This window comes from Mugil cephalus, chromosome 10, assembly GCF_022458985.1.
Source record: "Mugil cephalus isolate CIBA_MC_2020 chromosome 10, CIBA_Mcephalus_1.1, whole genome shotgun sequence".
Classification (NCBI taxonomy): Eukaryota; Metazoa; Chordata; class Actinopteri; order Mugiliformes; family Mugilidae; genus Mugil; species Mugil cephalus.
Window position 1 is genome coordinate 3,152,811 of NC_061779.1, and position 16,658 is coordinate 3,169,468.

At 45.6% G+C, this 16,658-nt stretch overlaps 1 protein-coding gene across 4 annotated transcripts in view; it reads left to right on the top strand.

Moving 5' to 3' along the window:
- Window positions 1–16,658, top strand: part of mob2a (MOB kinase activator 2a) — a 59,923-nt gene that overhangs the window by 32,880 nt on the left and 10,385 nt on the right. Inside the window, exon 1 of one of the 4 annotated variants that reach the window (XM_047596337.1) lies at window positions 10,621–10,888. The exons of the other annotated variants lie outside the window; for them this stretch is intronic. Coding sequence (XP_047452293.1) covers window positions 10,773–10,888 — 116 coding nt within the window. The 5' untranslated portion in view covers window positions 10,621–10,772. Of the gene's footprint in view, window positions 1–10,620; window positions 10,889–16,658 lie in introns of those variants that run through there. 4 annotated transcript variants of the gene reach the window in all.

Sequence of the window (16,658 nt, forward strand, 5' to 3'; positions counted from 1 at the left end):
CTAAATAGTTGTTTCCCCCCTGCACCGGTGTCGGTCTCTCGGCAGACGGTGATGTTTCTCTGCTGACGGAGGCCAGAGCTTCGCTGTGGTTTTCTCTGTCGTCTCAGCCCTCCAGGAGCAAAACACGCACAAGCTTTTGTCCAGGAATTTCCATAACATCTTCCCTTTGTCTCAGAGCTTCCTTTTCATGTCGGCCTGTTGTAGCGGAGCACGCATCAACACATGACTCCTGCAGACACACACTGTTTTTCCTCCCGGTCGGCCTCCTGATCTTCTGTAATGACTAATTGCCCGGAAAAAAGACGTCTTTTTATTAACTCAATCGTGCTGCCGCTGCTTTGTTAGTGAGCTTCCTGTTTCTAGCATCGCTACCTCTTGGTTTTAACGCTTTCGAACAAAAAACGGATTGCTGGTGACCTGGTTTTTGAAGCACAATGATTTGTGCTATAGAGGGTATATGTAGTGGCAAAAACATGGTGAAATGAGTTAATGCAGCGAGACCAGGAAAAATGATTATCAGATCAAATTAGGCACATCTGGACTCGGCGATGATCCATACGAACTAGCATGGATTTGGAAAAGTGGATTAGCATCTGTTTCAATTAGTTTAAGTTAATTTCCGTTATGAATGAAGTTAAATAAAAGATGCTAACGCTAAGAGCTTTACTGAGAAGTAAAGTTAAGGTTTGACTTCATCAAAAAATACAGCGTAAATTAATTTTACCTGACACTAAATGTGACAACACCAGGTTTCTGTGTCTGGATTCCAGTTGTTTCTTCTAATGCTCATTAAATCTGTTGGTTCAGTCAATCGCACAACAGCTCTTCACCTTTTTTAAACTTAATTTTACAATTCAGACGTTATTAAAGCCTTTGATTCAAACTAATCTTGAATCTTGGGCCACTCGGTGCCCGTTACCATGAGTTAACGGTACTTCAGATGTTTTTTTATAGCCGGATGTTTAGGTCTTGAAGGGTTAAGCTCCTGTTGTTTGGTATCAGTCCTGTTGTCATGGCTGGATGTCCGTGAGAGGCCGGCGCTGGCGGTTGAGACGTGCTCCTGCTTTTCTTCTAAAGCATCCTCCTCGGAGAAATCACACTTCCTCTCCGGGCACGAGATGTTTCAGGAACACGCCCTCACGTTAACTTGCTGCACCTCTAAGCCGGTGGGAGGTTTAAATCAATCAGCAGACGATTCTACAGGGAGAACTCGCTCATATTTTCCACAAGCTTTTTTTTTTTAATTTCTTTTGATCAGCTGACCTCTTGCAGCTTCTCTTCACCTCTTTGCGGGCTCCGGGGCGTGACCGCTTCCTTCGCCTTCATCGCCACCAGCGTTAATCAGACTCTAACAATGGGCCAGAGCTTCCTCTGCTATTAAGATGGTGGCGAGATCTCGTCTAGTCATCAGAGATGTGGCTTTTTTTTTTTTTTCCTCTCCTTTTTTTTCTGGGAACGTTTGGCTCTTGTTCTCTGAGGAAGTTCTTATTTTTGGGTGTTTTCTGTGTTTTCGACGGAGAAGATAATGGACTACGAACCGGCGGGGTCTGATTTGATCGCGGTTTTTAATCAAGCTCCTTGTGAACTGTGTAGCTCAGCACTAATGAATTTCTAAAAAGGCAGCGGGCAGAGAAGCACTGACTGTACTGTTCTCTGAAAGCGTCCTTGTTCTCCCTGTAATGACCGCGCGGCTGTTGTGATAAGCAGTGCAGCAGATGTGAGTCGGCTGTTTTTTATTTTTTTATTTTTTAAAGGCGTTCACGTGCCTCCGGAGGCGGCTGTCGCGGCTCGAGTGATGCTCTCTCTTTGGGAATAAGAGTCGGCGTACAAAACGCACTCGAGCCGACGGATACGCGGTGTCCTCACACTCAACATCTGTGAATAGAAACAGAAAACAAGACGCGACGGCGACAGGTTTTCAATCGTCATCCTGTGAAGATTGAATAGAAATCTAACACCGGATGAAGGTCGGCTCGGGACAAAAAGAAGTTTATTTAGTTTAACGAAACAATGCGCACTGTAAATAATATTAGTATGATTGTTACAATGGTGAATGTTATTTACTTAAGCACTTTTTTTTTCTTGATTTTGCCACGAGAGCCGGCGGCGCAGGAGCAAAGGTCTGTTTGACTTGGCTTTTTTCGGTTTCCCCGGTCCAGCCCATTTTCTCGGGGTCAAAGAGCAGCGGGGCACTGGCCGTGGAGAAACATGACAAAACAAACGCCAACGTCCAGACGGTTCTCTTACAAACTCTACAAACCTCCCCCCTCACGGGCCGAGAGAACACTGGAGTTATGTAACACACCTAGGAAGTGACTGGCTTAGCGTTGAGGAGGAGACTAATTCAATCTGGCATGTGCTCTGTAGGCGAGGGGCTTGAACAGTATGTGCACGCTGAAACTGAGGGCGACGCGGAGCCGCGACGCAGTTCAGATTTTAACCATTTCTCACATAGTTTGGCTTTTTCCCGCTCCATCAGAGCCGGAGGCGTCTGGACGACGTGAAGAGAGTCACTCGGGTGGAGATGAGATGAACTGGCTGCTCGACACAAATCAGTCACTCGTTGCCGTGTGGTTTGACTTTTAACGTTTATGAGCTAAAGGTGTTTAGTTTTATTCAATAGCGTCAATAACCAGACAAAACTGTGATGAAACATCCAACACAAGCCTGAAAGTGACGGTATCCGGGCAGAAACAGAACAGAGAGAAAAGTAGAGCAGGAGAAACGAGATAAACAAACTTCTGACATAGATACATTTATTAGACTAAAGCAGCGCTGCCCAAATTCTTCACAGGGCCAAAATGTTAATTTTGATTAAGTTAAACATGACAAATATATATATATATATAAATATATATATATATAATATATATATATATATATATATATATATAGGATGCATGTGCAAAATAAACAGGCACAATTTAACTTTGGCATCTGTCTGGCTTCTTTAAATAAGAAAAATAATTGAAATATTTGAAGACGGACGTGGATCATTACTAGGCCTTGGTCCTAATGTACAAGTGCAATGAACAAATGAAATGAAACCAGTACTAGTGCAATAAAAAGGACAAACTATGCCCATGAATCATACACATGTCAGTCATATAACATACCCTGCATTGGAATCAACATTGGTAAAAAGAAAATAATCGTTTTCCCAACTTCTTTAGTGTTTTCATTCGTCTGATGATGTTATGTGACAGTTTGAGAGTTTAAAGGAGCCTCCGTGTGCTTTCAGTTTATCCTTGTGAATCTCTGTAGGTTTCATGCGTCCACGTTGTCCACGCCGACGGGACATCTGTGACTAAATGCCCCCACTTTGGAGTTAATGAGGTGGATCAGGGTGGACATGCACAGCCTCCGAGCAGAGAACACAGCCACGCAGTCAGTGCAAGAACCCCACACCCTCCTCTTTATCTCGCCATCGTTTGCTCTCCAGAATCTTTTTCGACGCTTCCTGCAGAGCTCCGTGCGTCTCTTCTATGCGTCGTCTGAGCTCGTCTCTCTTCTATTATATATATTTGGCCGAGTTATTTTTTTTTTTCTTTTAAAGGCTTTTCCCGTCCAGACAGACCTGAAGGTACATTATACCTTCTTATTTATAGTTTTTTTTTTTTTCTTGGAGCTATGAAAAGGGCGCTCTGTTCGCCCTGCAGCGCCGTGGTCTACCTCGTCATACTCCGCCCCACACACACACACATACATCCTGTGCAAACATGGGCGCTAACCCAATCCCTTTTCCCGCCACCTCCTTTTTCCATGATGCTCTTTCTTCTCTGTTCTGCCCCCAAAGTCTTATTCTCTGCAGCACAGAGACGCACAGACGACCACTTGTGCTCCTGAGCAAACAGTGGCTAATACCTGACCACAGCCCTGCCCCCCCCCCATCCCCCTGCACTTCCTCTTTACGTCACAAACCCTCCCCCCCCCCCCCCCTCCCCTCGTCCTACCTCCAAACCTCACCCACCCCGTGTCCTTTTCACACTTTTGCATTATTTTATATGTCACCAGAAGTGGAAACTAAGTCATTATGAAGTCTTGTAAGAAGGATGCTGGCGTCTATAGCGTCAGCATCACAGTCTCGGTTCGGGTTTCAAGTGCCACAAAAAAAAGCGCATACATCCACACCCTTGTTATTAAACCTTGAATGGAAAGAGCGATGGAAAACTCGGTCTCGCTGTGAGGCTGTGTAAGTTTCAGACGATGTCTGCACTCAGAGGCCTTTTTTTTTTTAAGGGTGGCTAGGCCTAAAAACCCTTTGAGTTTATCGGGACATAAACTCAGATTTCTCTCCAGCGTCATGTCGCTGGTCTGCAGGTTCTCATGAGGTTATTTCTGTTGTGATTTGGCACTGTATTAATAAAAAAAACCTTGTCTTTGCCTCACCTGATGTGACATTATCTGCATGGGAGCGTGTTGCACCAGTAGATGGCAGCGTTGATCACGCACCCGGCTCATACCTGGGTGCATAAAACACCAGGAATTCGTCTGGGCGCTGATGCCGAGCCGCCCTACGCACGGCCGTGTTTCACCAGAGCTGTTAATCTGCAGTTAATGTTTAGGTTTGGTCCAGAAATGTTCTGAATTTTATCTGCAGTTGTGAAATCGGCAAGTTCACTGTTTGTGTGTGTGTGTGTCCGTCCAAGCGCCTGTGCCAAGGTTACCGTGCACTCTTCCCAGAAAAACAGAGACATTCCTTTCTTGCTTTTTTTCCAAGGTGCGTTAGTGTTCTGGGAAGACTTTCTGATTCCTCCAGTAATGGCTGCGTGATGGATTGTTGCGCTCCTCCGTCCTCTGTGATTGACCTCGACCTTGTACTTAGACCTACAGCCATTAGCAGACAAAAGCTCATTACCGTTTCAGTTCTTACCTGCAGGCTTGAGGTCACATTCAGGCCTCGCGTGTGACGCCACAGCTTGTCGAAGGTCGTCCTCCGGGTCGGCCGCTTCACCTTTCTCACCGCGCCAGGAATCCCCGAGCTCGTCGGGTGCAAATCATCGCGGTTTTTGTGCGTTTTATCGCAGCTGAACTTACCGTCGCCGCGTCCGGACATGTGACAGACAGGTGTTGGGCTTTTGCAAACGGGGGAATTATGGGATGGATGCAGATTGCTGAGGAATGTAGGGAGGAGGAGTGCAGCGGGCGGCCAGGGCATGCTGTGACAACCTCCCACACCGATCCAAACTCTTTCACTCCTCTCATCTCGTCCAAACTTCTTCTTTTTTTTTTTTACTTTTAATTCACAACTTCTGTTTTTCGCTTCCCTGCTCCTCCTTTTCTCCACCTCTCGCTGCTCCCTCGCTCCCACTTCCCACCCCCCTCGTCCCGTCCCTTCTCCCGTTTCATAATTTTCTCCCCTTCATGTTCCTCCCGGGCTCGTTCCTGCTGACATGACCCGTGTGGTAACCATGGCGATTTATCAAATGTCACTCTGGACACGACTCTGGTATTTCTCATCTCCGGTTTTCTTCTTGCTAAATCCCTCTCTTCCTTCGGCTGTAAACTATCGAGAACGTGGCCTCCTGTCTCTCAAACGTACTCTTTTTTTCCGCTCTCTTTTTCTCTGCAGACTACTCAGCGAAATGTGGAGCCCTGAGCTCAGTTTTAATTGTTCTAAGAATGCAGTGGCAATTAAGTATTTCTTATCATTACTGCCACTGAATTGAGCACCAACACCTTCGTCCCCAACACAAAAACCAAACCCAAGCAAGAGCTTCGTAGCTTCGTAGCTTCATAGCTCTCGACCCTTTTCAGCTCACTCTTCATGAGGTTGTTCTCCTCAGCTCTCCTCTTCCCTCCCTTTGTTCGGCCAGGCTGGCTGTATGTATGTGTGTGTGTGTGTGTGTGTGCAGAGAGCAATGGCGTGTCATTGCATGCAGCCCTTCCCCTGCAGGAATGCAGAGCAAAGAAAAGATGAATCCAAGGAGAAAGAGAGGGCGCACAGGCAATCGGAGAAAAATACTGTAAATGTGCGGGAGACGAAATGGGTCAAAGAAAAAAACCATAAATGAGTTCGATCTTGTGCGTCATTAAAGCGTCAGTGTGTGTGTGTGTGTGTGTGCAGAATGTCATGTATTGTGTATGAGCAGTAACAGGAGAGCAGTGATGACTGTGTATGTGTCTAGAGTGGTCCGTAGGAAACGGGCGTAAACACCTTTTTATGAAGAAGTGAAAAGCTTCACAGTGTCTCTGCAGACTCTTAGCGCTACCACAGGTTTCTGCCTATTGTGTCCCAGGTTTTGACAGATGCTCGCTCAGTGTTTAATGCAGCAGAAGTGAAAGGTAAAAGGTTGAACTGGTTCTGGGCTCTGGATTCTTCCTCCTCCTCCTCCTTTTTTTTTTTTCTTTTCGGAGGAGTGGGTGGCAGCAGATGATGATGTATTTTTGTTATATTTTTCTAGCTGTGGCATCCACACAGCGCTCTTTTGTCCGACCGAGGAGTTTGGTGTTGCAGGGCAGGTCGCCGGGTTCAATGTGCCGAGTGTCTCCTGGCCCTGCTGACCTTTATCTGAGCCTATAGAAAAGCCTCAGGCGCTAAAAGGCCTTCAGCCTGCAGAGTTTTCACTGGCTAAGACTTTACCTAAACACCGCGCGCACTCCCACACGCCCAGAATGCAACAGGTCGTACGGATCCACTTGGGACTGCTGCCATTTCCATTGGTCTGTTCTGACGCCGTTGGGCTCCCGACCCGTCCGTCATTTCGATCCCAGCCGTGATTGGCTGCAGATTTGATTTTGCCGGGGTCTGTTGCCAGGCCCCAAAGTGCATCTGCTCCGGTCGTGACTCATCCTCTTCTGGCCTGGAATCAGTGTTTTCTTTGTCTCAAACAGGAGGAATGTCCACTGGCTTTCAGAGCCGACCTGAGCAGAAGATTAGCCCCTCGTCTTAACCCTTCACTAAACCGACAGCGCTCGCTTTAATTAACAAACACCGGCTTCCTGTATTGGTTCATCACATGCTGGTTTTCTCGTCAGTGTGACACTACGCCCAAACTGAGTCATGCCTCCTTAACTCAGTTCTGCTTCGTGACGTCAATCCGGTAACCATTTGAATTTCTCACATTTTTCCCTCTTTATTTTCCTTTTATTATCTGTCGCTCTGATCCGTTATCGTTTCTTCCTTCATCAGATTAAGGCTCCACAACGTCCATCACTTGCATAACCAGTGATGTCAGTGTTTCCATAAACCTTTATCATTTCTACTGTTTTCTAGCTAAATCCACACCTTAGTTCTCTGTATGAGCAGGCTGGTTGTTTTTTGATGAGATTAGCTGCAAATAGCTGCCGCTGTGCTTTTACATACAGTACGTAACACGTCGTTTTACAGTTAAGAAGTCCTCAGACATTCTTATGTAACTCCCTTGAAGTTTATTGCAATTCCAGGCACGCCTCACCCACAAAATAATGAGCGTGTAATAACTGTTTAAAGGCTCCGTATATGTGATATACGCAGCGCCAGTCATCTCTTCTTTCATGCAACATCTGGTTCGGCGAGAGCAGGTGTCACGTGAGTGATGCCATGTCTCTGTCTGGATAGTCACAGGGAAGGGTCGGGGTGACAGTAGCGGGGACTAAAGACTAAAACCTCCCGTCTGCCAGACGCTGGAATGTGGCCGTTGGTTTCCATCCACGTCAGACGTTGTATAAGAAAAAGAAGCAGCGCTGTGAGGTCACCTCCGCCTCCGCCTCCACCTGCATAACGAGACGAACAGCAGCACAGGTGTGACCGCATGCTGCCTGCTCGATAAAAGAAAAAAAAACGCTTAGGAGACGCGGGGGCTCCGGAGGCCCCGTGCCGGCCAAGCCTCGCTGATCCTGAATGGATGCGTTCTATTTCCAGGGAGGGAGCCGAGCCGATCCAGTAGTTAGAAGCAAATTAACGGAAAGTTCCTCGGGCTTCCTCGAGTTTCCATTGCGTCATCACGTGGTTTTGTCATGATCAGTGATCACATGAGCCAAATATAACAGTATTACATCACATCACAGCCATTTTTTTATTTTTAATATAGGGCGTATTTAATATGCTGTGCTGCTGTATGTAGACGTGGTTTTTCCTGAAAGTAAGGAAAACATATTATGCAATTCTAATTCATACCGAATACTGGTATTTTTTTTTCATTATGATATGAATTTTTAAATATTTCGATGTATTTGATTACACAATGCAAGACACTGTTTCGGACCGGACTATTTTCAGTGTTGCGCTTCTAAACATGCATCCTACGACTGCATCACTGTGAGACGTGGTGAAGATGGAAAGGTCCGAGAAGACCAAAAAAAAAAGATGCTGTGTCGATTGTTTGGGTTGTTTTAGAGTAACCAGACGTCCCTGATTTATGGGGACAGATGACCTGTCCCCCGCCGGCTAAAGCTGTCCCCAAAAATGTGCCCAATTTTAGCTTTTTATGAATGAGGAGAACAAAAAAATGTTGTACAGTTATTACAGTAGCCGGTCCTGCTGCTATTGACATTAGAGACATGGCAGTTTAAATATGATTAAATATGTCAAAATAAATTAAACAGTAATTTGTCCCTGTTTCATCTCGATAACATTTAATTATTATTATTATTTTTAATCTCCGAGCTGGAAACGTCCCCGGATTTGTGCTAACACGGGGCCGTACGCAAACCTGTTTTACTACTAGTGTGGGATTATTCCACAATAATTACTCATCATCACAGTAAAAATAAAATTCCCGTCTCCAGCTGGTAGTGGCACAGTTTCTTCCTCTTCCTAAAAAAAAAAGTACCAGATTTGTGGCGTTTAACATTAGAATAAGAGTTATGTGTCCTCATGACCAGCTCGCTATCTCGCCTCCTGTCACGGCCACTGATTAAGCTGCTCACTTATTCATGCAAACCCATACACACTCATGCATATATGGTATGCACCCTCCCTCCCTCTCTCTGCACAGTTTTCTGTGTTCTTTATGGGCCAGACTGATGCTATAATTAGCATCAAGGGTTAGAGTCAGTGGCCTGTTCTGATCTCTCACCCCCCCTCCCCTACACTCAACCCCCCCCTTCTCTTAACTGATGGTACCACAGCAGGAGATTTGCACTGGGCCTCTGGGTGACGCGGCGTCTCCACCCGCCGGACTAGGAAGACGGTCACACGTGCGGGATGAGGGTGCAGAGAGGGACGCTCTGTCCCGTGAATTCCTTCAGATCGCATCTTTGGATCACATGGGGAGGGGGGGGGGCTTTTAAACATAAACAAGCGGGTCCTCAGCAAAACCCAAACACAACCGACCCCCACAGCACAGTCGCTTTTATCTCCGCACAGAGGCCGCGCACGGAGCTCCGCAATTAGAGTGTTTTTAATTAATTTAATTTGCTGTAGCTGAACTGAAAGTTGGTCCAGAGTTCGCCGCGGCTGCAACATTCGTCTCGCGAGTGGAAAGGAAAAAACAGGCCTTGTTGCAGAGATAGGTCGACAATTAAGGGGCGAGGCGACAGAAACGAACCAGGAAAGGGAGGAGAAATGTGTGAAGAGAGCAGTAGAATAGAGAATGAGAGGGGTTGTCTGTTGAGAGCCAGTAATTAGAGGGAAGAGCAGCAGGGGAATGATGGTTTAGCAACACTAGTTGTAATCTTCCCATGAGCGCAACGTCCTCAACAGTCGCTGTTTCATTTCCTCTTGTTCATTTTGCGCTTCGGCCTCAGCTATTTGTTGACAATTTAATTAGAATTTACACCCTTCCCATGCTTCAAATTAAAACTAAACGTCTCAAGCTATTGTTCCCTTCAGACGGAGAATATGCAAAAAAGAAACTAGGGGATCATCTTCCTCTCGCGCACAGTTTGTCTCTTAAACAGGCTTTGTTTGATTCCCTCACCGGTTCCTCAGCTTTTTTTTTTTTTTTTTTTTTTGGAGGAGGAGGAGGAGGAAAACAGAGGCGTCCTGTTTGAACATGCCTGAGTGCGCCAGCCTGTCATAGCTGGAGTCCAGGTGAAGTTCAGAATCAACAGGAGGAATGTGGCCCTGCAGTAGTAGTCGTTCTCACAGCCAAAGAAGTGACGCACGACGAGACGTGGAAAAGCTGCAGTAAACCTGCTTAAAGTTAACTTTTAGGCGCTTCAAGCCACATAAACCTCACCAAAAAAAACACATTTTATTTCTAAATATAGATTTCTGTTTATATTACTGCATGCTATCAATGTTATAACAATCCACCACTGGGCTGCATCTTTAAAATAGCCCAGAGAACTGTTCAAATTTTAATTTTCTGGGTTATGATGTGTAGTTTTGATGCATTGTTTTGCAGAAAGGTGATTTAGTGCAGGACTGTTACATTTTAACGCATTTGTTTTCCACTGAACTGGCGAGTCGTTTCCTGTTTTGATAAGACTGGAAGTAGGTCACGCCGCGGGCTTGTAAAATGTAGTGGCACCTTTTTTTTTTTTTTTTTTTATTTGTTTTATTTTTTTATTTCATTGTTAAAAATCCGACCACCTGTCGCGCCTCCACTTCAGTGAAAAAAGACGAACCACGTCCACATGGGCAGACGCGTGGCGTCACCACGCCCCGCCCATTCCCCCCCTTTTTCCCCGCCTCTGATTGGTCCGACGCCGACAGGAGGAGAAAGGGGGGAGGGGCTTCTTTCTGTAAAGTGTGCTCTGAAAGTTTTCCTCTGCTCCACGTACAGTGAGTGAGGAGTCAGTCTCTTTCACAACAGGTCGAAGCCTCCTGGCGCGTTTCAGACGACACACGCTTCTTTTCTTCTTCTTCTCTTTGTTTTTGTTTTTTTAAATTCATGTTTTAAGATATGGTCGGAGATTATTGCTCCTTTTCTGGAGATAAGACGGACATGCACTCTCAGAGAAACTCCAAAAACGGACTAAGTTGCAAAATGGTGCTTCAAGCGGTCGGAAAAGTCCTAAGGTAAAAAAAAAAAAAAAGTTGCTTATTAGAACTCGACAAAGGGGCATTTGTTAATAACTTCTGCATGAAAAAAAAAATATATTTTTATTCCATATTACAATGTTGCAAACGATTTTCAGTTGAAACACGAGCTCCTAATTATCTGCTCGTCTTTATTTACATTTATTATACGTTAGTTCGACACGAAACATCGTTGAACCGTCTGTTGTTTGCGGTAATTACTGATGGTGGTGATGGGGGACGTGTAGCCTGATTTCAAAGCCCCTTTCCTCTTCCTGCAGCCCTCACTAACAAGACTCAACAGGAGCAGGAGAAATGTGACACTACCACCTCCTCCTCCTCCTCCTCCTCTTCCTCTTCCTCCTCCTTCTCCTCCTTCTCCAAATGATCTAGTCTTAATAAATAATTTAGGACACCTGTTGCCTTTTATCGCAGGCAACTTAAGCAGGAAATTAGTTTAAATCACAGAGCGTGCATTTAGATTTTTTCTTTTTTTTTGTAGGTGTGAGTAGATAAAAGGATAAAAGTGTGTCTTATCACAGCTTCGATATAAAATATTAACTGCAATTTACACTGGGGGGATAAACTTAATCTATATTCAGACTAGAATTAACGAGCTAAGTGGTTGGTAAAAGTTTTTTGACCTGTGTTTTATCTATGAACTATGCGGCTTAACCCTTTACAGGTACATTTTTTTTTACTTTATCACATAAGATAACGCTGGGACACTTCTTCTTCATGGTACCTAATAAAGCAGATGTACTCGACGTTCATGCGAGTTGAGTTGGACCTTGAAGGCCACATTTGATACGGACTTGACCCGAGAACGTTTCCTAGATCTTCTCCGATTGGCTGAGTGAAAACCACGCGCTCCCAAACCGCCGAGTTCAATGAATTATTTCCACATCCACGTACGGCTCCTAATATGACGCGGCAGACGTGTAACGCCTGAAGAATGCTTGACCCAAATAGAAAAGTAAACACCGTGTTTGTGCGTTACGCGACGTCACAAACAACTGTCCCAGCTGCGATTAACTACCCGGGAAGATTGATGGCACTTCTAAGCAAATACCTGTATCTGTGTTTGAATACACAAATGTTAACTCAAGTTTGTGTGTTTGCCCCAGTTCGCGTCACGTGACGCCGACCCTTCAGGCGACAGGCCGTCTTGTTAATGCCGCGATGGGGGTTTCCTCCGTTACCTTTCATGTTGCGGGGGACAGGTGTGTTTTTGCAAGTTGCAGCAGCCCGAAGGGCGCACGCCTCCCGGACCCGCTGTGGAGATTTTGAGGGTGATAGCGAGGAAAAAAAATATCCACGAGCAGGTTGTTAGGAGGCAGAGCGGAAAGTGTTATTGTGCGGTAGTATCATGTCCGTCATGCAGGAGCCGCGACAGGTAGAGACGGGTTCTGCTGCTCCTAACTTAACAGGTAAAAACAACCCTCCCACTCGCTTAAGAGATCAGCTGGTCCACGAGGAAATGTATTTGCCTGCGAGTGACAAAAAAAAAAGGGGGGGTTTTACAATCTTGAGGAAAAAACGGAGCAAAAAAACACTTCATCAAGGGTAACAAGGATGCATAGTTTGGGAGTTTATGAGTAGAGGGTGGAGGAGGTGCTGTAGATCTGTTTATAGCTCAAGTTTTGACCTGTTTCCTCCTCCTGTGAACAGCCTTTAGTTTGGACTAACTCCTGAAACATGTAGCCTCGTGTCATCTTTGAGAAAAACCTCTTGAACGAGCGCACACGTGCACCTCGAACCCTCTTTGTTTCACCATTTTATTCGCTGATCATTCGTTTTATGCGACTGCTTGGATCAACCAGAGGGTCGTGAGATCTAATCCAGCTCTTCATTCATATTATCTTTTGCCACTCGCTAACCTTCACCCTGTAAGGCTCAGGCTTATCTTATCCCAAACCCCCTTCCTGTCACGCATGTGTGTTGTGATGTTGATGAGGCTCCATTATGGTTCTGCCATGGAGGGGGGGGGGTCCTTACATAGTCTGCTGAATGGGGGATTTAGCACAAGATGACGAGGGAAAGAGGAGGCAGTCGGAGCTGTGGTCGGGCTACAGGTCTTATTTACTCATTGACGGTGCTGCCTTTGCCCCCGGTGATGCTACTGATTAAGTGGTGGCAGCTGCGCCGTCTTTGTTTTTGCTCCCTGCTTTTCTTATCTCTTCTCGCGCTCGTTTCAAAACTGCACAGACTCGAGCAACACACATGGCCGAACCTCGTTTTTTTTTTTTTTTTTTTTTTTTTAAACTCCAGTCTCCTTTTTAGCCTCGTAATGGCTGCTGTGGTTTTTTTTTTTTTTACTTTGGTGCGCTCAGACGGCCTCCTTCTTTTCCTGCGTTTGTGGTTTTTCGGGGAAAAGAGGCCTGCGAGTCTGTTCGGTTTGAAGCCTGAAATAGATCAGCGCCGGCTCGGAGAAAACCGATCCTCCTCAAGCTGCTCTTTTTACAAAATGGCAGAGTTCCTTCACTCGGTTTATGGTTTATTAGCAGAGTTTAGAGCAATATCCTGATGCGGTTCCCTGGAGTGAATCGTTGACATAAGGAGTAAACTTCCTGATGTTTGATTAATTCTTCCTACGAACTACCAAGTGATTGTTTGTAGGTCAGGACGGTCGAAAGATAGAAGCCTGCTGATTGTTGTGTGTGTTGCTTCTTATCTACTTATATCGCAGACCCTGAGACTACCTTCCAGTAAATCAGTACTGTATCAGTGCCAGGTGGTGACAGGAAGAGGATATATACCTTTGCACCTTCGCGTGCCTGCTCTTCACTGAAGGAAGGATTAAAAAAAAATGTCAAAAAAAAATCTCAAACATTTCCTGCATTTGTTGATGAGGAGATGAGGAGAACTCAAAGCAAATTTCTCAAATTACTACAAGAATCAGGCAACGGAGAGGAGATGGTAGAGCCGCTCACCCCAGCAAACCGCATTAACTGCAACCATGTGCCAATAGTTAGATTCCCCCGCGATCCACTAGGCCAACTCAAGCTGCAGTTGTGCAATATCTGACTTGGCAGGAGGCGCAGGCTTGAGGTGAAAGCCATTATGTTTTTTTTTTTTTTCTTATACTGGTTTCAGTTTTGCTGTGAGAAAGAATGCTCGAATGTAATGTTGAGAGGAGTCTTATCATAACTTGGAGTCGAGGCGAGATAACCGCATATGGAAGAATCGCTCGGCACGCTCTGCATACGTCTCCCGCTCGGGGGGGAAAAGGAGCGAGCGCTATTTAGTAGCAAATTGTGGTGTTTTAGAGAAAGCACTTAAGCTAATTCTGCAGCATAACTCTGTAATGTGGTCCCATGTGGTTCCAGGATTAATTGGACCCAGGTTCTGGTAATGAGACAAGCTCGCGGTTGTACCTGCCAGAGGACTGCGCCTCTTTATACGGATCGTATTTTATATCCAAGTGTGTTCACTGTTCATTTGGCACCCAGTCGCCGTGTATACACACATAAATATATATTCAGGAGCTAGCATTAGCAGCGAGGGCAGACGTTACTCGCTGCTTCTTGGTTTTTCTCGTGGTCTCTGGTGGGATCAGGCTCGTGAGTGACGCAGCTGTTGTGACCAGCTGGGTCGGCCTTGAAAAGGGAAAGGGGGGCTGAGGCGAGAGTCCAGCATGTGCACGTGTGTTTGAAGCCACAGGTGTGTATGTATGTATGTGAACGGGTGGCAAGGACTTCACGACACCGCACGTATCACGATACTCGAGTCACTATGCGCTACGTTATTATTACACAATATTCTACGTCATAGATGAAGACCAGGATCCGTGGAGGTACTGCAGGAGTTCGCAAAATCTTTGGTTCAGTACACATAAGACATAAAGTTATTTAAATGCACTTAACATATTTTAGTGAAGGGATAAGGGATAGCGTAAAATAATAATGTATATTTATAAATAGCACAGCTTAATCTAGTCATCAGTTTGGGGTCCTCGGCCTGAGAAACGTCTACTTAGTTCTACATAATTAATTGGACAAACGAGATTAATCCAAATTATCCGTTTCCAGTTTATTGCGCTCGTGCAGAAAAGCAGTGTTGTGTGCAGAAGTTGTTCAAAAATCAGCTCAAAACTTGACTTTTTCTTCTAAAATCGACGTTGTACCTGAAGGAAAAAGTGTTACAATACGTCGCCATATTGACACTTTTTATGTGCGTATTTGCTGAGTGGTGTTGTACAAGAGGCAAAGGTAGTGAGTGGAGACAGCTTGTTTATGGGGGGGTTGTGTTGCCGGGAAAAGTGAAAGGGTGAGATTGGCTGACAGACACGGTTGAACAGCTGTTCAACGGTCGGTCACGCCTCAGCTCTGCAGCGCTGACCTCGCTGTCACCCGACTATACGGCCCCATATCCTGATTGTTTCTAACGTAGATAAACACCAGAGAGTTTCTCTTCCTGCTTCTCAGCCTCGAACTTAAAACTTAACCTCGGCGTTTTCGAACCACGAGCCCACGTCGACGTCCCGGTCCTTGTCCCGCTCGGTGCCGGGCAGCTCTGTGCCCCCCCCCCCCTCGGCCCGGAGACATGTGCCTCAGCCCTGGCCTCAGTTCCCCTCCAACCCTGCCTTCTGCCTTCTGGCCTGCCCCGATCTGTCCCCTGATCTGGTGAGGAGAATGAGGCATCTACTGCCTTTTATGGCAAAGACTTGCCTTGGAGAAGTTCACCAAGAACAGACAAAGCTGTGTGTGTGTATGAGTGTGTGTGAGTGTGTGTTGTAGAGAAAACAGACTATGTACGTATGAGGGGAGGAGTGCTGGCGTAGAGGAAGTTTTCTTTATCCTAAAATAAACTAATGGCTCCAGAATTTCACCTCCCCTTCACCACACAAATGTTCTCAAGACGCGGAGGAGGCGTTTGTGTGGAAAATCATGAAATTACAGAGGCAGGAAATAGCTGAAGTTTTTTTCTTTCTTTCGTATATAGGCGCGACTTTTCTGAGAGACTTAGCAAAGCTCAGGAAAAGCTGTATCTGTAGATGAAGCTCTCTCCTACATTAAAGCTCTTTCACATGACAGGAGAACATAGCTCAGAGCCCCAGATCCTCATAGACCACATTTATCTGAGCCCTCATGAGCAAGAAGTTGTTTTTATTTTTTTGTTCTAGTGCTGGAAGGAACTTTTTAAGTGTAATTAAAATGGGAGTCAGAGAACAGGTGGTGGAGATAAAAGGTAAATAAAAGGTGAAGATGGTGGAACAGGTTAATAAAGAGTAGATGAAGGATGATTATAGGAGAAGATGTTTGGAGAGGTGGAAGAGGAAAAGGCGGGTTGAGCAGAGCAACAGGACAATGAAAGTGGCCGGTCATTAATAATTAGCCAGCGGTGTAATCCGCAGTGTCCTTGGGCTTTTTAAATGAGGCCAAAACTAGCTCAGGTGCCGTGTGATAGGAAGAGCAGAGTATCTGCGGTGAATCATTATCCAGCAAACGAGAACCTGAGCAAATGTGTTTGTTTGTTGGTGCGTTTGCGACATGATTGCGCAACACGTTTTCACAGGAATCACAGAGACGGTTTATAGCTGAGCATTCGTTCCTGATGGCGAACACGTCAGCGGGGGCCGTTTTCAGGGGTCCGCGTACGATCGTGGGACTTTTTGAGTTTAACATAACAACGTTTTGGCTGTTTTCAGGCCTAAAATCAACATGGCCGCCTCTAACTAATCACCACATGGCATTTTTTAACGGAAAGATTCCTCTAAACATTATACAACCGAGTAAATTGAAAGTTGTTTATAAATATATTGCAGTAA